The sequence below is a fragment of the Oncorhynchus mykiss genome, chromosome 31, assembly GCF_013265735.2.
Source record: "Oncorhynchus mykiss isolate Arlee chromosome 31, USDA_OmykA_1.1, whole genome shotgun sequence".
NCBI classification, from domain to species: domain Eukaryota; kingdom Metazoa; phylum Chordata; class Actinopteri; order Salmoniformes; family Salmonidae; genus Oncorhynchus; species Oncorhynchus mykiss.
This window is the reverse complement of record NC_050571.1, coordinates 24,982,800-25,004,000: the sequence shown is the minus strand read 5'-3', so window position 1 is coordinate 25,004,000 and position 21,201 is coordinate 24,982,800. Positions and strand designations below refer to the sequence as shown.

Genomic DNA, 21,201 nt, shown 5'->3' with positions numbered 1-21,201 from the left:
TAGTTGAACCATGCAAATTGTGTGTTGACTTCCAAAGGATCAGGAGCCCTTTTCACAGACAGCACATTTCAAACAAATTATGAGCAGTACAGTACAAAAGTACACTGCATCATGGGACATGAAGTTCAACTCTCCTCACTACCTGTCAGTCTGGCTCTAAAGCCATAAAGGTCTGTTCTCTGGACTTCAGATTCACTTCCTCTGTGGCCACCAGAGAGTGCTGTTGATCAAACAAATACAGTTACCCATCACATTTCTCCCTCTTTTGGTTTCTTTTACCATTTAAAACTTGCAGTGATTTGCCGTCATTTATTCAGGCCTGCCTAACTGAGGATAAACACATTTTTCTCCTCCCAGAGAGCTCAAATAAATCAATTCCTATAAGTCTGGGCAGGAGAAGGTCCCCTGACCCATATATTCCTGTGACAGCCTCTCTGCTCTGCTCTCCTCTGCTGATGGAATGACATTCTATTGGGCTGAGAGATTACAGCACTGTCCCCTAAAGCAGCAATGTGGATGTGCCATGTCCTACCTCATAAAAAAAAGAGAATCTGTTCTGTAAATGTTGGTTTGCCACACTAGTACGAAAAGGTGAAGAATAAGAGAGATGAGCTGCTATTTCTTCATTTTGATCACGCGCCGGACATGCATTTAAGGTCCACTTGATTGGCTCCACTTGATTGGCTCCACTTGAATGGCTCCACTTGATTGGCTCCACTTGATTGGCTCCACTTGATTGGCTCCACTTGATTGGCTCTACTTCATTGGCTTTTAGATTTGATCCATAAGTGTTTCTAGCACCGTGCCCTGAACTTTGACTTGGAGAGAGGCAAGGTGAACTAAATTGGTGATCCAAACAGTTTTTGTAGGTAGGCTATGGGTCTATGTCTGAATTATAACATATATTCTTATGTTTCTAAATAGTATATCTTCTTCAAATGCATCTTTCCTTTTCAATATTTGCAGACTCTTCAAGCAGTAGTTTATATTTTTAACTGCTTTCTTATCAAACACCTCTCTCACATAGTGCTATGCAAATACATTTTAATTCAGTCCCAAAAGCTTTTTCTCCGGAAGATGGTGGCCTTCAGCGGGCTCTGCCGAAGTCTCTCTTGGCTGGCGAAGAGAACTGCTCAGTACAAGTTTGGGAAACTGAACGCCTACAACAATACCTGTCCACCAACTCAAATAAAGGTATGCCTAATTGTAGAAAGACTCAAACAACTCGTTGGCATTTTTGGAAATAAACTAGACAATTTTCTTCTGGAAATATTTACTTTGAGTAGCCTATTGAATGTTTTAATCTTTGACTGGATGTGCCTTTATCCACTGGCAATTATAGGGCTGGCTGGTGACAACGCTATCTCTAATGGGGTGGGAAGCGCAGTCACAGCTCTTGTGGTTGGATCCACAACCTGTTCTCATAATGCACTGTTGGTGCTATATCAGGTAGCCATATTTGCTCTGGTGAGTTTTCACCTGAGTTAAGTCTCACAGCCTACACTGTCTAGTCTGAAATACAGTAGGACAGGAACACAAGCACACCACCCACATCAGAGAGTTTCTCAAGAGCCAAGATGAAAGCAGTTTGATCACTGTAACCCTGCTTCCCCTTTTGCGGCCCATTGCCACAGCAACCCTTCCTTTCAGACAGGAAATGACAGGGAGTCCTGAATGAGGAGGACCTAAGTGTGTCAGTGCAGGGTGGATCACTTCGCTGTGACACCCTCAATGGGTGCGCATAATTTTGGATTCCCACCGGTACTTCAGCTATGTCTAAGATCATAAAGACTCTGGGTGTTCCTGGTGTTGGTCACATGGTAAGTTGTCTGTTTCTCTGTAGACTTGGGTTGAATTCAGTGAGGTGTAATGTTACATACTGTTCAGATAGATATATATCATGTGAACAGACATGTATCTCTACCATGTATAGCAGGAGTCAACTCAACAAAATTCTATCTGCGTTGTTCAAAACATTGAGTCCTTCTGGATTGCTCTCCACTGCCCTATCTAGAGCTGGCCTCAAGTCAAGATTCCTTCTGGGTCACCTAAGGATCTATTGCCAATGCGCATGCCCCACCCACCTCAGGATCTGTTTTTTTTTTCAGCCATCTATTTCCTGTGTTTGAGGGGAGCAAAATTCATTTGACACAAATCTCGTAGGATTGATTCCTTTTGTTTTACTCCTGCAACTCTTCCATACTCTGTGCCATTTTTTTTCTTCTAAGGTGTTATTCCCTTTTAATTTTTGCTTAAAATGATATACCCAAGGCTAACTGCCTGTAGCTCAGGCCCTGAAGCAAGGATGTGCATATTCTTGTTATCATTTGAAAGGAAACATTTTGAAGTTTATGGAAATGTTAATGGAATGTAGTAGAATATAACACAATAGATCTGGTGAAAGACAATACAAAGAAAAAAACAACTGTTCTTTTGTACAAATCTTTGAAATGCAAGGGCGAGGCCATAATGTATTATTCCAGCCCAGGTGTGGTTTGATTTTGGCCACTCAATGGCAGCAGTGTGTAACGTTTTGGCCTGATCCAATGAACCACTGCATTTCTGTTCAAAATTTGGAATCGAGACTGCCTAATTTGTTTTAATTACTTCATGTTCAAAATTGTGCACTCAAACAATAGCATGGTATTATTTCACTGTAATAGCTACTGTAAATTGGACATCGCAGTTAGATTTTCAAGAATTTAAGCTTTCTGCCAATATCGGATATGTCTGTTCTTGTTACTTACAACCTCATGCTAATCGCGTTAGCTCATCAGTCCCGTGGAAGGGACACTGATCCCGACATTACAACTGTGGAAGTGTTTGTAATGACCTGTCTGTGCATAATGCCTGAAATGGGATACATTGTCTTTCCTTTGAATCTCTAAGAACGCTAAAGCTTTTGACAGGGATTTAATGCATCGTCTAGACACTTACATCACAAAGAGCTCCTTTGATGGATGTTCATTTTTTTTTATGCAATTGAAGTAATTTTATACAGTTGCAATGTTTACAAATGCGTTGAAATGAAAGCTACTTCTGAAAATGAACACTCAGATTAGTGATTTATGTCTGCAACATATTAACAAAATACCTGATACAATGTATGAGTGCGTTCGCAAAAAATAGACTGACATTTGACAAATTGAAACCTTAATTCCCCCAAATTACTGAACTCCATCGGTCTGTGCCAGAAATGTTTTATGTGCTATAATTCAGTCAACATCTGGATTATAAACATTCTAAAAGTTTGGAGTGTCTTCATCCAGTCTCCAACTGTTGACTTTATTAGAATTTGTTTTTAAAACGTTTTCATAATTGCTATTTCCATAGGAGATTTAACCTGCTTTTAAAGGGTTTCCTGACATTTGTGCTCCGCTATCAATGGAGAAAAGGGCTATGCTTTAAACCGCTGTTTCTGTTTGAGTAATGCCTTTCAGGCGAAGACCATGTGATTTTTTTATTAACTATGAAGCTGCTGCCAAGTAGACTGGGGTGTGATACCAAAGCTGCTACAAGACAATGTTGGCTGTTAGTGAAACTGACTAGGCATCTAAGCCACTGTCAAAGTATACAGACATTGTTTACAGATTGCCCTCAGCGATATCACATCCAATCTCTATGGCATGTGGTGGTGTCTCCACCCGTCCCTCTGCCTCTGTGGCGCAATCACTGATGACTGAGTCACATAACACTGGGTGGTGATGTCAGGGAAATTACTCATATCCTCAGGAGGCTGTTGAGACATCTTAAGTGAGTCCGGGTGGATACGAGGAGTGGCGTGATTGGAGTGCCCACGCTCAAAGAAATGCATGCTTATGGTGGTCTCGTGGAAGGACGCATCTTGTCGTCATTTGCAGCGTCACTATTGTACACAACAGTGAGTTTTCAAGGATCTTGTCTTTCATCAGGGACCGTATTCATAAAGCGTCTCGGAGTACGAATGCTGATCTAGGACTAGTTAACTTCGGATCTTAATAAGACATGGACAGAGAGGACCTGATCCTAGATCAGCACTCCTACTCTAAGATGCTTTATGAACACCTCCCCAGAACCAGAACACTCCTAGTGGACTCATAAAGTTATGTTTCCTCATCTTAGCAGTTAGCATGCACCTTATGCATGAGGCTGTAGGGTTTGCTTAGGTCCATCGAGTGTGCTCTGAAATGTAGAATGTCTGCTTGTCTTTTGTTTGCATTCAGTACAGCATGCACATTCCTGTCCCGAATTCACCTTTCCTTGGGAAAGAACATGACGTATAAGCTTCACTGGAGCTGAAAAAAAAAAAACATTCTCTGTCCTGAAAGCTGAATGAGAGCAGTACAGTGACACCCACTCTTCCTGTGTGAGCTGGGGCCTTGCCTGCTTGAGTGCTCTAACGTAGAGGAGAGCTGTCAGATCAAAGACATGCAGCTGTTTGTCTTCACTATCACTTCCTGATGCTGCATTGGTGTGTTTTTGTCCTTCATTCACTGCCTGAGATTTCTCATTGTCAATACCTGGTTGAGTGATTGTAAGATTGTTCCTGTTTTGAATGGTATTCTGGTCCATAACGTTGGTCTGTATTTCTATTCCACGAAGTTGGTCTCCACTTTTACATTACTGACTTTAGATTTTAACGTCTGTGGAACTGTTGTATTGATGGATCATGTGATATTGTATTTGACTGAGACTGACACACTTTCCCCTTGTCTCTGCAGAGCCAGGCAGTGTCAGATGGCGGTAAGCCTGTGTGTGTTTGTGCCTGTCTGTCTCAGAGCTGTTTCTCAAATATGAGCATGCCTGTGCGGGTAGTAGTGTCAGTCTGCTTCCCTGAGGCTTCAGGGTGTGGATGGGTTTTATTAGTGTGTGTGATTTTCTCAGAGCTGAACATGTCTGGTCGTGGCTCTGGGGGCAGTTGTACCAGTCTGCCAGAGGCCCAAGGGGGAGCTGCCCAGGCCAGCAGTGTCGTCAGCTGGGCTGTGTCCTTCGAGACGCTATTGGAAGACCCCATGGGAGTATGCTACTTCAAGGTGAGCCACACGCACTCAGCTTCAGAAATCATTGCTTTTAATTGAGAACTAGCTTATTTTGAAGAGCATGCTGTGCCCTAAACCTAATGACCATTAAAATACGTTGTTTATTATAAAATGTTAGGCCTCTTGAGTGACGCAACGGTCTAATGCACTGAAGTGTTTAAGGGGTAACTGCAGACCCGAGTTCGTTCCCAGGCTGTCACAACCGACCGGGAGTCCCATAGGGTGGCAGACATTTGGCCCAGTGTCATTTGGGTTAAGGGAGAGTTTGGCTGAGGGGGCTTTACATGGCTCATCGCGCTCTAGCGACTCGTTGTGGCCTGCCAGGCACCTGCAGGCTGACTTCGATCATCAGTTAAATGGTGTTTCCTCCAACACATTGGTGCAGCCGGCTTCCGGGTAAAGCGGGCGGGTGTTAAGAAGTGTGGTTTAGCGGGTCATTGTTTTGGGGAACGCATGACTCAACTTTCACCTCCTGAGCCCATTGGGGGAGTTGCAGCGCTGAAACAAGTTCATAATTGGGGAGAGAAAGGGGTTAAAAAGTTAAAATACCTGCTAGCTGAGATCTACTGCTCAGATGAAAAGAAAAAAAAAATGCAAGCCTATTTAACAATAACCTATTTAAAACAGTTGTGTACCGAGGTTTGTGCAGTAGGCTATAGGCCCAATGCATTATCCCTGCATCTTGGCAGGGCAATTCAAGCATAGCCAATGTTATTCTCAGACAAGTAACCATTTCTAAATTTGAGGTTTCTGATCACACTGGTAACAGATCACTTATATTATTTGCGCCACAGCTGAGTAAGCATACATTGAAATAATTGTTATTTTACCGAACTGATGCCTGTATCTGATTGGCTAGCCGTAGACCTATAGGTGCATTTGATTTACTCTCTGGACCTGCGGGATATGGCAGCGGTACAGCGATGCCTCATCATAACTCACAAATACTATTCCAGGTTGTACAGCTAAATATTTTGAGGCATACGGTCATATTTTAAATGTTATTTAGTGAATAGGTCATCTGTTGATCAGATCTGACGGGAGCTGTATGGTAGGTCATCTGTTCATCAGGTCTATGTTGTCACGCAGGCCTTCCTGAGGTCAGAGGTGAGTGCGGAGAATATCCTGTTCTATCAGGCCTGCGAAAAGTTCCGGGAGATTCCACCCACCCGGATGAAAGAGGTATGGGCTTATTCCTGTCTTCTCTTAATAACCTCTAGTGACTCCCCATCCCGCATGCGGGAGCATAATCATCGCCTGACACTAATTAGCGTAACGCAAAGGACATAAATATTCCTATTCATGAAAATCACAAATGAATAATATTGAGACACAGCTTAGCCTTTTGTTAATCACCCTGTCATCTCAGATTTTCAGAATGTGCTTTACGGCCAAAGCTAGACAAGCATTTGTGTAAGTTTATCGATAGCCTAGCATAGGGTTTTGTCCAGCTAGCAGCAGGTAACTTGGTCATGGAAATCAGAAAAGCAATCAAATTAAATCGTTTACCTTTGATGAGCTTCGGATGTTTTCACTCACGAGACTCCCAGTTAGATAGCAAATGTTCCTTTTTTCCAAAAATATTGTATTTGTAGGCAACGGAAATTGCAGTCATGAAAACGGCTAAACATATTCCAAATTAGCTCCATAATATTGACGGAAACATGGCAAACGTTGTTTATAATCAATCCTCAAGGTGTTTTTCAAATATCTATTCGATAATATATCCGACGGGACAATTCGTTTTTCAGTAGGACCGATTGGAGTAATGGCTACCTCTGTATTTTACGCGAGAATCTCTCTGGGAGCATCAGGTGACCACTTGCGCAATGTAGCCGATGACGGGTATTCTTCAACATAAATGCGTAAAACTATGTCCCAATGTTGTAGACACCTTCGGGAATACGGAGAAAGAGTAATCTGGTTGATAGCCCATTCACTGCTCAATAGGGACACATTGGAACGCAGCGCTTTCAAAACATGAGGCACTTCCGGATTGGATTTTCCCAGGCTTTGCCTGCAACATCAGTTCTGTCATACTCACAGACAATATTTTTACAGTTTTGGAAACTTTAGTGTTTTCTATCCTTAGCTGTCAATTATATGCATATTCTAGCATCTTGTCCTGACAAAATATCCCGTTTACTACGGGAATGTTTTTTTCTTCAAAAATGAAAATACTGCCCCCTAGTCACAACAGGTATGTTGAATAGATGTGTTACAGTAGGGACTGAGGAAGGAGAGTTGTGTGTCTGTTTGTACCAGATTGTAGAGCTGGACTGATGCATCACTGGTAATGGCCCTATTCCCTATATGGTGCACTACTTCTGATAGTGTACTACTTTTGACCAGGGCCCTAAATGGGGTATAGGGTGTCACTTGGGACTCTTCTTATTCCCATAGTTAAGTGAGGAGGCTCATGCCATCTTCCAGACATACCTGTCTGACCACGCTCCCTACGCTGTGAACATCGACGACACGGCTCGCGTGGAGGAGAAGGACCTGCTGAAGCCTACAGCTGGAATGTTTGACAAGGCCCAGAAACAGGTCAGCTCTGCTGCCATCTGCCTGCCGTATACACAGCTCACAGAGACCAGCTAGCTAGTGCATGTTACACGCTTGGAATTCAGTTTTGTTTGAAGGCGATTGTAGAACACCTCAAACTCATGACCAACTCTAGTGTAATAGTGTGGAAAGTCCAGTGCCATTCCAGTAACTGGTGTCTTTGTCCCTGCCTCCCTGGATCAGATTTTAAAGTTGATGAAGATGGACAGCTACAGGCGCTTCGTCCGCTCCCCTCTTTACCAGAAGTGTACCCTGGCCAGTGTGGAGGGCAGGCCACTACCCAACATCCCTGCTGAACCTACCAGCACAGGATCATGGGAGAACATGGCCACCTTTAGCCGCTCCCTCAATGACAACAAGAAGGTGGGATGGATGGACTTCAACAATGACTATGAAAGCAACGTTTTGACCGTTAATGAGGACCATTTCAATTATTCAATTTGGATGTGTGTGGTTGTGTTTGCGTAATAGCTTGTAACCTGTGTTCATCAGAGGGATAAGCAGCGGGAGAAGAGGGGATCGTGGGGAGGTAGGCTTCCCCTCAGCCATAAACCTCCAAATCTCTTGTCTAACTCTGTGATATTCTCTAGTTTATGTTTACCCTCTGTCTGTTTCTCTCTCCTCCCTGTCACTCTCTCCCCTCTCAGTAGACTTGTCATACACCAAGGTGAATGTGTCTCGTAAGGACTATCGGATGTCCAACAGCAGTGTAGAGGTAAATTCATCATACTTGGTCATCTGGGATGTGGGAGGAGATTAGGTAACAAAAAATAATAATATGTGTGTGTGAGAGACATGGAAGATTAAGTATAACCATTCATTCTCAACCCTCTCTCCATCACTACCTCTACTGCTCCCCTTTCTCCCTCTCTACCTGCCCCCCTTTCTCCCTGACTTCTCTTGTCTAGAATGGTCGCTCTGGTCTCTCAGACCAGGGGCAGGGTGATGGTTGCGGTAGTGTGGAGGGAGGTTACTGCTGTGTCTACCTGCCTGATGGCAGTGCATCCCTGGCCCCCATACGGCCCGGCCTCCCCCTCAGAGAAATGCTGTCTGGCCTCTGTGAGAAGAGAGGCTTCCCCCTCAAAGACATCATTATCTACCTCCATGGAAAGGACAGGGTGAGCCAAAATGGGAGTCGTCTTCCAGCCAGAGGTTTAAATGGTGTCAACAATGCTCACGTCACCTCTCAACATCCTAAATGACAGTTACCAATATGTCCTCCTATAGAAGCCCTTATCTCTGGAGCAGGACTGTTCAATACTGAGGAACCAGCAAGTCTCCCTGGAGCTGAGGGTGACGTTTGCGTGAGTCATCTGTCACTTCCTCTTTCTGTCTTACTGACCCTCAGTGCTTGTGTGCTGTGTTGATATGTGTTTGTGTGTTTCAGGTTGGAGGTGGTGTTCACTGGTAAGACAGTGGGCATCATGGTGAAGTCCAGTAAGACTCTGCAGGATGCCCTGTCTGCGATACTACAGAAACACCAACTCGCATCACACCAGGCCCGGGTCACCATGGTGGGTGTGTATGGACGTGTTTACTTGTACTTGTAGGGAGGAGAAGTCCCCATGAATAGTAAACAAACACATTTGACCAACAGGGTACATTTTGTTCATCCCCTTAAGGTCAAATGCTATTTCTAGGGGGTTTAAGTGTTAAGGTATGGGTTAGGGAAAATAAGATTTTGAGTGTGAGAGGTTTGTGTGAACATATCCTGTTTTGCAGAGTGGGAGTGATGTGCCACTGAGCATGAACACTAGTGTGTTCAAACTGGCCAATAAGAAGCTGCAGCTGGACAAAGGTGAATACATACATATTAGCACACATGTTAACTAGTGCTTTGTCCCGATGGTGGCCAGGACTGGGCATTGTTCTGGTGTTGTGTGTCCTAACTGGTGTTCCAGACCTTTTTAAACTCCGTAACCACAACTGCCTTCACTTTGGATAAGTGGTCACTCCCTGAGGACTACTCATTACTGGGAGATACTTGGTTGTGTGTCCATGTTTTATTCTTCTATGTGACACTTGGGATTTTCCCAGATGTCAAACCCCATAATGTGTACAGTAGCCTATCTAGAACTTACTACTCTCTTGTCATTCCAGTTGGCAGTCCCAGGATCAGTGGCCAAACTCCAGTCACACAGGTGAGTCCTGCACTTTTGACAGCCAGGATGTTTGGGAGTCCAAAGCTTAAAGTAAAATGTGTGTGGTGTTCTGAACACAGGAGAGCGGTAGATCTCCAGTAGGCCCAGAGGTCCATGGGTCTCCTCAGGCAGACGGACCCGGAGCCAAGCCCAGGGTCAGGAAAAACCATGAGATGGAGGGTACGAGTCAGAACCATGGGGCCATGGCTTATTTACTGCACCTGTCACCGGACTAAACCCTATAGATGACCTAGTAGCTGTAATGGGACTAAACCCTATAGATGACCTAGTAGCTGTAATGGGACGACACCCTATAGATGACCTAGTAGCTGTAATGGGACTAAACCCTATAGATGACCTAGTAGTAGCTGTTAGCCCTAATCTGAGAAACTTCATGTATTTCTCTTTCTCCATGCCTCCTCCCTCCTGTCTCAGTGATGATGGAGCTGTTATCCAGGGCCCAGGCCTGTAGGGTGGATGACCAGAGAGGCCTGCTGACCAAGGAACACCTGGAGCTGCCCCAGTTCCTCCTGAAACCACCTGTCCATGACCAGGAGACTCAACAGGGGGAGGCTGGAGAGGTGACAGGGGGATGGAGCACCCACAGACACTGAGGAGTCAGAACCATCCCAACTCCACTCCCACCCCTGTTGGAGTCTGGAGTCTGTCACTCATCAGGTTCCAAACGTGTGGGGGGGTTAAAATTTTAACAAACTGTATACATGAAGACCCCAACTATTAAGAGCAATAGTCTAGCACTTTGCCTATGATTGTCTAAGCTCAGAGACATGTCTTGTCATACTTTTGTACAAAATGTAATGAAATGCAGAGTCTGTTATAGGTTCCAATTCCTCCCCTGAATTCAGTTCTTTTGGAATCAAGGAATGACTTAATTCATGAGGGTCTTGCATCTCTAAGTTGAACTTTATATTTAACTAAGCACTTTGAGTACATGTGATTTGAGATTTAACTGGTTTTATTTTAGCACTTTTCTCTTGTGAGTTCGTTTAATTGACTATCTGGCATGTAATACTTTTGAGCACATTGTTTGCTGTGTTTGCACTTTGAATGCCAGGTCCTCTGTGACGGTCAATCCTTTGAATGCCAGGTCCTCTGTGACGGTCAATCCTTTGAATGCCAGGTCCTCTGTGATAGTCAATCCTTTGAATGCCAGGTCCTCTGTGACGGTCAATCCTTTGAATGCCAGGTCCTCTGTGATGGTCAATCCTTTGAATGCCAGGTCCTCTGTGACGGTCAATCCTTCTGTCTGTTATCAGAGTGCTATTCAGGGTCTAACTTCAGTATTAACTTACCTTTCCATTCATTGCACATTAATAAATCAACTATCATTGATCTATGTACCTCTAGCTGACTGGTTACACTCATGTCCGTCAGTGTAATGTCTCAAGGACAGACTACGCGCATCCAACGTAATTACACACTATTTTAGTTCTCTGATCTGAGTGACGTCATCTGAATTCAACATGCCACTTGGACTGCGCTGTGACTGGTTCGTCACCTGTCTAGGAGCCAATCGCAGCTTGGCTTCATCTCCATAAACTTGTTGCTTGACGGTGCCCCTCTGAAGCCACTTCCCTTGTATGGGGTGTGTGTCTCTGGATGGGAATGGTGTGAAATAGTTTTGAAAGCATTAGTTATTACACTTCATTTTTGTTCGGTCAAAGAAAGACAATCCTTCAGAGAAATTTAAAAGTTAATGGAGTAGTGTCTTCACCTTTTTATATTACACACACCGGACTGATCAGAGGATGCAAACCACTAGATGTGCAATCTGTCATTTTCCTCCGGCAATTTCTGGACGTGTTCAGTCATCGGTGCTCTACATGTACTCTCTCATCCTGTCTGTTTTATCTCGCTCTCGGATGATGCTTAGCTGTAATTGATGCTGTCAGCTATCTAGACCAAATTGCCTTATCGCATGCAGACCCATATGTAACGTTCACGTAGTGCCATAAGACCAGGCAGTGGACAAGGTAAGCGTGGTGGGTGTGAACGCTTTGTCATTTGAAAATGGCACTCACTGTAGTTAAAATGTGTTTCATATTTGCGGTAATGTACATTATCCCGGTCTATGTATGTGTAGAATATAAATCAGGTGGTGGCATATTTGTCCTACCTCTTAACTCGATCCTTTTAATTTAACGGGTGCTGAGATACTCCGGCAGGCATTAGGCTATGGATTGGAATGCATGGCTTGTGTAAAACTAGACCCATCCATTAGACAGTAAGTGCTTGTAGAAACAGTTGGTGAGTTAATGGCTATAGGCTTAACACAGCGGCAGGCTGTATGCTTGGCCAGTGGGGGGTGGAGACTGTTCTATGGTAACTCTGAAATGGTGGCGACTGTAAGGAACTGATTTCAGGATCAGGTGAGCCGTTTATGGCTGAGCTGTGACTAAATGCCAGGGAGAGTGAGGCAGCATTGATAACTCTTTCAGGATTCGTAGAAAGGGTGGATATAACTGTAGTAAAGCTGCTGGCCAGTGATCATGTACTGTGTAGGACACGTCCTTGGACTCAGTGGGGTGGTTATGTGATTCTCATGACTTATGTGTTCGTAGGCTGTAATAGTGACTCCAATTCCCACATCTCTGATCGAATTGTCACCAGCGCCGACGCTAGCTAGGTGGTGACACTCGGCCCTCCACGTTTCTGCTTGTCAGTTTCTTTATTAGGTATGAATTGACTATGACATTGGGGAACTGCCTAGTAGGTGTTTGGAACCACCTGAGTGACAGACCGGACTGTGGGGTTTTCTACCCACTCTAATACTCTGCTGCTGTAGCTAAATGACACCCAATAGGTTGTCTCAAGTGATAATGTGCCTCTGTCAGGTACTACTTTGTGGAGGAGGGGTGATAAATGTCATTTTTTTGGGCGGGGGGGGGGTTCGAATGAGTTTGAAAAGACCATGTGGTTGTGGGAATAAGTGCACTCAATACTGAGGTAAATATCAGGTCATATCTGTGTAAGAGTGGATGGCAGGCTGTCATCATTCAGAACTGCAGATTAATGATGTCTTCACTCAGAACAGCAGGTGGTGAATGCGTACTGTAGATTTGACCATGCAGCGTCTATAACTGTTAAATGTGCCTACTCTGGCCTTGGCACACAGACTTGAGCCAACAGATGCTGTGCGGGTAGGCGCTGCATGGTCAATCCAACATCTGCAGTTACGGTGATACAGCCTCTGCAGAAGTCAGGGCAACGTGTGCTTTGCTGAGCACCCCACCTACCGTTAACCATTGTCCATACGGAGCCCTCAGCATTGTTACAAAATTTCGGAGGCACATGACGGTGCTCAATTTGACCTCTGCATTCCTCCAGAGGCTCTGCGTTTGTCACACCGTCCATACGAAGGCCCAGACCACATTTTTGGATCAAACATAAATTGTCTTGTTACCACTATCGGTAGAGTGAAATATAATGGAAACACATTGAACTTTTGATTTTTATTCGGTACATGAACACCTACGTGGCAGAAGTAAATGTTGTGTGCACTACATCATCACGTACTGACTTATGTAAAAAATGTAAATCATTTGGTAGAAACACACCGTCGGTCAGCCTGGTCTCAGACTAAACTTAACGTAGTAAATGTAAATCCAAGATGCTCAAATTAGTATATGATACATTTGGTGTGGTTACAAAAAAACAGTTGGTTACTTGAGGCGAAAACGTAATTAGGATTATCGGGTTTATAATGCGTGTTTGAATTTCATGGAGATCTTTTAGGATTTTTGTTAATTAGCAACTTAGCATGTTAGCTAACCCTGACCTTAACCCCCTAACATCTAGCATAGCTAATATTATCCCTGGGAAAATGCAGCAGAATTTAGAATATTTGCATAAATCTGTCGCCAATTGGATGGAAACCTAGCTACCCTTTTCTGTCTCTCTCATGGTGGGGGGAAGAAACTTGAGTTGCAGACAGGGTGAATTATATATATATTTTTTTTGCCAACCTAGCTGAAGTCTGTAAGGACATTCCTCATGTTGTGTTTGTGTGCCTATGATGCTGTGTGTGGATAGTACACACACACACACACACCTAAGTGTCCAATTTGTATCTGTCACCTTGGCTGTTACGGAGTCAGTCATGTGGACTAATCGATAGGCGGTGTTTTCTGAGTGTTCAGTGTTCCACTGGGGCAACTTTATTCTACAGGTCCTCATTTTAAATAGCACTTCTATAACACAAGGGATTCTGGGATGAGGAGGAAAGAGTCCAGTCAGGCCTGAAATCAACATCTAGATCAATTGCCTCAGACTGACAGACTACCGTAGAAAACTCCATCCACCTTTTGAGGGAGAAATGCTCATGCCAGGAACTCTTTGTTGCGATACAACGTTACAGTATGATGCGTTATACATTTCAATACAATGTTGCACTATGATGTACTATACATTGCCCCTTTTAAGAGTAATGAGGCATCAACTGTAGTGTGGCTCAGTGTATTGTGGCCCATGTATTTGTACTGTTCAAGCCGACGCTGGTGTTGGGGTGCAGCTCTTTGAAAAAAGTGTTAATCTATTGCTGGGCTAGGGATGTGTTTTAATTATTTTTTTGACCAGATTAATGGTTAGATGCTGCATGGAAATGGAACGGTACATGTGGTGATTGTGGCTAACGTTTGACGTCATGGTAATAAGGAGTCAATTTACAGTGCCTTGCGAAAGTATTTGGCCCCCTTGAACTTTGACCTTTTGCCACATTTCATGCTTCAAACATAAAGATATAAAACTGTATTTTATTTTTTTTGTGAAGAATCAACAAGTGGGACACAATCATGAAGTGGAACGACATTTATTGGATATTTCAAACTTTTTTAACAAATCAAAAACTGAAATTGGGCGTGCAAAATTATTCAGCCCCTTTACTTTCAGTGCAGCAAACTCTCTCCAGAAGTTCAGTGAGGATCTCTGAATGATCCAATGTTGACCTAAATGACTAATGATGATAAATACAATCCACCTGTGTGTAATCAAGTCTCCGTATAAATGCACCTGCACTGTGATAGTCTCAGAGGTCCGTTAAAAGCGCGGAGAGCATCATGAAGAACAAGGAACACACCAGGCAGGTCCGAGATACTGTTGTGAAGACGTTTAAAGCCGGATTTGGATACAAAAAGATTTCCCAAGCTTTAAACATCCCAAGGAGCACTGTGCAAGCGATAATATTGAAATGGAAGGAGTATCAGACCACTGCAAATCTACCAAGACCTGGCCGTCCCTCTAAACTTTCAGCTCATACAAGGAGAAGACTGATCAGAGATGCAGCCAAGAGGCCCATGATCACTCTGGATGAACTCTGGAGAGATCTAGAGCTGAGGTGGGAGACTCTGTCCATAGGACAACAATCAGTTGTATATTGCACAAATCTGGCCTTTATGGAAGAGTGGCAAGAAAGCCATTTCTTAAAGATATCCATAAAAAGTGTTGTTTAAAGTTTGCCACAAGCCACCTGGGAGACACACCAAACATGTGGAAGAAGGTGCTCTGGTCAGATGAAACCAAAATTGAACTTTTTGGCAACAATGCAAAACGTTATGTTTGGCGTAAAAGCAACACAGCTGAACACACCATCCCCACTGTCAAACATGGTGGTGGCAGCATCATGGTTTGGGCCTGCTTTTCTTCAGCAAGGACAGGGAAGATGGTTAAAATTGATGGGGAGATGGATGGAGCCAAATACAGGACCATTCTGGAAGAACCTGATGGAGTCTGCAAAAGACCTGAGACTGGGACGGAGATTTGTCTTCCAACAAGACAATGATCCAAAACATAAAGCAAAATCTACAATGGAATGGTTCAAAAATTAACATATCCAGGTGTTAGAATGGCCAAGTCAAATTCCAGACCTGAATCCAATCGAGAATCTGTGGAAAGAACTGAACTGCTGTTCACAAATGCTCTCCATCCAACCTCACTGAGCTCGAGCTGTTTTGCAAGGAGGAATGGGAAGAAAATTTGATTTTGATTTGTTAAAGTTTGAAATATCCAATAAATGTCGTTCCACTTCATGATTGTGTCCCACTTGTTGTTGATTCTTCACAAAAAAATAGTTTTATATCTTTGTTTGAAGCCTGAAATATGGCAAAAGGTTGCATAGTTCAAGGGGGCCGAATACTTTCGCAAGGCACTGTATACCACCTCTCATCAATAGTTAATGAGATGGGGCTGAATCCTACAGGGAGCAGGAAGTTGGGGATTATAAACCCTCATCCACAGGGTGCCTTCACCTACACAGGCTCAATCGCTTGTCACTCTACCACAACATGATTTGAAAAACACCATTCACAGGACTAGACTCTGGTCTTCTATAGGGAAGAGGTCAGAAACCTGTCTGTGTGGTGCCAGGAAAACAACCTCTCCCTCAACGTGATCGAAACAAAGATGATTGTGGACTACAGGAAAAGGAGGACTGAGCGTGCCTCCATTCTCCTCGACATGGCTGTAGTGGAGCAGGTTGTGGACACCAAGGAACTTATTTATTATTATTATTATTATTATTATTAACCAATAATCATGGTCCAAACACACCAAGACAGCTGTGAAGACGGCATGACAGAGGCTATTCCCCCTCAGGAGACTGAAAATATTTGGCATGGGTCCTCAGATCCTCAAAGCTGTACCATCGAGAGCATCCTGACCGGTTGCATCACTGTCTGGCAGCTGCTCGGAGTCCAACCGCAAGGCACTACAGCGTGTAGTGCGTACTACCAGTACATCACCGGGGTCATGCTTCCTGGCATCCAGGACCTATATACCTGTCAGAGGAAGGCCCTAAAACTGGTCAGACTCCAGCAGTAGTCACTGTTCTCTCTGCTATCACATGGCAAGCACTACCGTTGCGCCAAGTCTAGGACCAAGAGGCTTCTAAACAGCTTAAAGCCACACGTGACTATCTAATCAAATGGCTACCCAGACTATTTGCATTCCCCCCCCTCCCCCCCTTCTCTGCTGCTGCTACTCCCTGTTTATCTATGCATAGTCAGGGTAACTCTACCTACATGTACATATTACCTTGACTAACCTGTGCCCCAGCACATTGACTATGTACTGGTACCCCTTGTACCTAGACTTGCTACTGTTTATTTTACTGCTGCTCTTTTTTTTTTCTTCCAGTGAAGTGAGTACTAGCTTGTATTTGTATATCTTACTTGCCTTGTTGATTTAGGGTTTATGAGTAGGCATTTCACTGTAAGTTCTATTCGGTGCCTGTGACCAAATAAAATAGGATTTGAATACTCTCCCTTGGTGAGTGTCGCCACTTGGTGGACTTAGTTCATTGACATATAAGCACTAACGAGCTAATCCTCTCATCCTCCGATTGGCCACAGGAGTTAAATAATTTGTGTACAGCCAACCCTAGATTTGATATAACTGTGGACCTAACGGAGGATTGCCCAGCCATTGAGCAGAAGATCAAAGATTGTTCCAGCTGTCTCATCGTAACTCCTGGCTGGCATTTGAACAGGCCACATAAATCCGGTTTCATTCAGCACTTGGCTGTGCTGCTCCCTCCAGGCTTTATTCACTGGTGTGATTCTGATTGAGCCACTCTCCCTGTATTTTATGTTCTGTCTATCCAGTCTATTTCCCCCCCTCCCCCCAGAAACAGTTGAAGAACAGGTCCAAATCCAGCCTACTAGGGGGATGAGCAGCCTCCCCTTGCCTCATCCCTCTCCTTCTCCGTGACACATCTCTAACCTATTATCTATTTTGTCTCACAGGAATCCCTTCCAGGTGGGCTGGACAAAGTCTAGGTGTGTGGTTTGGAATCCTTACTTGCTAACCGCATTGCCAGAATCAATAGTCACTAATGCAAGATTTAATTGTGTTATTTTATACCGTGACGTCCCAAACTGTGTGCGCCTTTTTAGGAGGGCCCAGAAGGTTCTGAGACGCCCTTGTCCTCCACAGAGGAGCTGAAGTGACGACGGCTTGGCCCTGCAGGAATATCGGGCCATGAGCCTTCCATCTGCTCATTATTTATACATGCGTGCATACATGCATACAGTCACTTGCCTTTCCACATTTACTTTAAAGCAAACACTGAGTTGGTGAGTAATTAGAGAAACACACAGGGGTACCTATGATGGTTCTGTACTTACCAAACTGAATGTGTATTCTTCACAATAAAGCAATTCTGTTGAGTGGACCAGTCTCTTCCCTTTAGAACTGATCAAAATACTGAAGATAATCACACAATGTTTTATCAGTAAGAAGCATGACATTTTCTGAGTTAAGCAAGAAAGTTTGTCAACATGGTTCACAGAAGAGGGACAAAGTTGGGCTGGGGAGAAGTGTGATTTAAAAAAAAAAAGCGCTGTGTGTACGTACAGTGGGGTCTAAAATTGACGCCCTGATAAAGATAAGCAATAATGACTATACTTGCCCTCAGAACAGCCGAGGTATGGACTCTTCAAGGTCTCGAAAGCATTCCACAAGGATGCTGGCCCATGTTGACTCCAATGCTTCCCGCAGTTGTGATGTGTTGGCAAATTCAGTGTGGCGAAACCCAGCAGCATTGCAATTCTTAATGCAAACCAATGCGCCTGACACCTACCACACCACCACCTACTAGTTCAAAGACGCGTACATGTTTTGTCTTGCCCATTCACCCTTTGAATGGAACACGCACACAAACCATGTTGCAATTGTCTCAACAAAAAAATTATTTAACCGGTTTTCTCCCCTTCATCTAAATGAATTTGAAGTGGATTTGACAAGTGACTTCAGTAAGGGATCATATATTTCACCTGGATTCAAATCCACATTTATTTGTCACATGCGTTGAATGCAACAGGTACAGTGAAACGCTTACTTTCAAGCCCTTAACCAACAATTGCATATTTTTTTTTTTTAAAGAAAATATACAATAACTGCAGTAAGAAAAGTAACACAAAGAGTAGCCCCTGCCTCATTTTGTTGTTACTTTTCTTACTGCAGTTATTTAAATATTTTCTTTATAAAAAATAAATAAAACATTGGTTAAGGGCTTGTAAGTAAGCATTTCACTGTAAGGTCTGCACCTGTGGAATTTGACGCATGTGACAATTGGATTGAATCCAGGTGAAAGCTATGATTCCTTATGTACAGGGGCTAATGGTATGTATGTACAGGTTAGTCAAGGTAATCTGTAGGTAGGGGTAAAGTGACTGCATAGATAATTAACAGCGAGTAGCAGCAGTGTTAAAAGGGGGCCAATGTAAATAGTCTGGTCAGCCATTTGATTAACTGTTTAGCAGTCAAATGGCTTGGGGGGTAGAAGCTGTTAAGGAGCCTTTTGGACATAGGGTTGGCGATCCGGTACCGCTGGCCGTGCAGTAGAAGAGAACGTATTTGACTAAGGTGGCTGGAGTCTTTGACAATTTTTAGGGCATTCCTCTGAAATCGCCTGGTATAGAGGTCCTGGATGGCAAGACGTTTGGCCATATTGATGTACTGGGCTGTACGCAGTACCCACTGTCACGCCTTGCGGTCAGATGCCGAGCAGTTGCCATACCAAGCGGTGATGCAATCAATAGTGCATCAGCGTGGCAGATGTGTTGTTGCCCACTCTCACCACCTGTGGTTGGCCCATCAGGAAGTCCAGGATCCAGTTGCAGAGGGAGATGTTTAATCCCAGGGTTCTTAGCTTAGTGCTGCACCTTGAAGGCACTATGGTGTTGAAAGCTGCACTGTAGTCAACATCATTCTCGCAATAGGTGTTCTTCTTGTCCAAGTGGGAAAGGGCAGTGTGGAGTGTAATGGAGATTGGGTCATCTGTGGATATGTTTGGGAGGTATAGAAATTGTAGTGGGTCTAGGGTTTCTGGGAGGATGGTGTTGATGTGAGCCATGACCAGCCTTTTCAAAGCACTTCATGGCTGCATACGTGAGTGCTACGGGGGTGGTAGTCATTTAGGCAGGCTACTTTGGAGTTCTTGGGCACAGGGACTGTGGTGGTCTGCTTGAGACATGTAGGTATTATAGACTTGGTCAGGACGCGGTTGAAAATGTCAGTCAAGACACTCGCCAGTTGACCAGCACATGCTCTGAGTACACTTCTTGGTAATCTATCTGACCCTCTGGCTTTGTGAATGTTGACCTGTTTAAAGGTCTTACGCACATCTGACATAGAGAGCATGATCACACAGTTGTCCAGAACAGCTAGTGCTCTCATGCATGGTTCAGTGTTGCTTGCCTCGAAGCAAGCATAGAAGACATTTACCTCTTCTGGTAGGCTTGCATAGGTTCACTTTGGAGCTCGCGTCTGGGTTTCCCTTTTAATGCTGCTTCTGGGTGAGCATTCTCTTGTTTGCTTATGGCCTTTACAGCTTGTTGAGTGTGGTCTTAGTACCTGAATTGGTTTGTGGTGGTAAATGGAGAGCTACAGAAAATATAGTAAAACTCTCTTGGTAAATAGCATGGTCTGCAGCTTATCATTAGGTATTCTACCTCAGGTGAGCAAAACCTTGAGACTTCCTTAATATTAGAGATCACGCACCAGCTGTTGTTGACAAATAGACATAGACCACCATCCCTTGTCTTACCGGATGTAGCTGTTCTGTGTTGCCGACGCATGGAAGACCCAGCCAACTGTGTATATTATCCATGTCCTCGTTCAGCCACAACTCAGTGAAACATAAGATATTACAGTTTTTAATGTCCCATTGGTAGGATAGTCTCGAATGGAGCTCATGCAGTTTATTCTCCAGTGGTCACCAGTATGACTGATTATCCACTTTCAGATTCATTTCACCAGGTCAGTCTGTCATGGAAAGAGCTTGTTCTGTACCAATACAATTACTCAGAGAAAGGGATTTTATTTTAAAACATATATTTTTCAAAGGTAGGTGTCAAAATTGATCCCCCCATTCTTATAAAAAAGTAGTCCAACGTTTAGTATTTGTTCCCATATTCCTTGCATGCAATGACAACATCAAGTTTGTGACTTGACAAACTTGTTGGATGCATTTTCAGTTTATTTCAGATTTTTTCCCCACATATAAATGCATGGAAAATAATGTCATTTTGGAGTACCTTTTATTGTAAATGCTCTAACCGCTACCAATAACAGGGGAGGTTAGCATGTCTTGGGTATGATCTTTGACCCTCTAACTTGCTCACACATTATTATTCATGGTTAATTCAGGATTATCCATAATCATGGTAGCATGCACATTAATGTAGAAGTGTTTAGAAACATTCTTATTTCCAATAAAAGAGACTCCAAAATGACACATTATTTACCATTCATTTATATCAAGCACAAGATTTGAAACGCAACGAAAACGAACTGCAAATGCATCCAACAAGTTTGTGGAGTCACAAGCTTGTAGTCATTGCGTGCAAGGAATACGGGACCAAACACTGAACTTTTGACTAATTGTAAGAATCTTTAGAGGATTTAATCATTTTGACCCCCCTTATTTTTTGGGAAAAAAGTGTTCTTAAACAAAACCTCTT

General features: G+C 43.6%; 1 protein-coding gene across 11 annotated transcripts; it reads left to right on the top strand.

Moving 5' to 3' along the window:
- The first annotated feature begins 775 nt into the window (after nt 1-775).
- LOC100136252 (regulator of G-protein signalling 14) lies at nt 776-17,907 on the top strand. Of its 11 annotated transcripts, XM_036969531.1 has the most exons (19): nt 810-869; nt 1,028-1,194; nt 1,343-1,467; nt 4,701-4,722; nt 4,864-5,012; nt 6,108-6,200; nt 7,422-7,565; nt 7,767-7,946; nt 8,055-8,112; nt 8,231-8,298; nt 8,492-8,701; nt 8,811-8,887; nt 8,971-9,097; nt 9,306-9,381; nt 9,684-9,724; nt 9,805-9,904; nt 10,160-10,305; nt 17,482-17,514; nt 17,632-17,907. In XM_036969531.1, the coding sequence occupies exons 2-18, from the start codon at nt 1,032-1,034 to the stop codon at nt 17,512-17,514; spliced, it is 1,812 nt and encodes a 603-aa protein (XP_036825426.1). In that variant the 5' UTR covers nt 810-869; nt 1,028-1,031; the 3' UTR covers nt 17,632-17,907.
- Nucleotides 17,908-21,201: the final 3,294 nt, after the last annotated feature.

What these genes read in the sequence shown, in the direction of transcription:
- LOC100136252 (XM_036969531.1), top strand. Translation starts at nt 1,032, where the DNA reads ATGCAAATACATTTTAATTCAGTCCCAAAAGCTTTTTCTCCGGAAGAT. An exon ending in AGGTAGCCATATTTGCTCTG is followed by an intron (nt 1,468 to 4,700) that starts GTGAGTTTTCAC and finishes TTGTCTCTGCAG; the next exon opens with AGCCAGGCAGTGTCAGATGG. An exon ending in ACCTCCATGGAAAGGACAGG is followed by an intron (nt 8,702 to 8,810) that starts GTGAGCCAAAAT and finishes GTCCTCCTATAG; the next exon opens with AAGCCCTTATCTCTGGAGCA.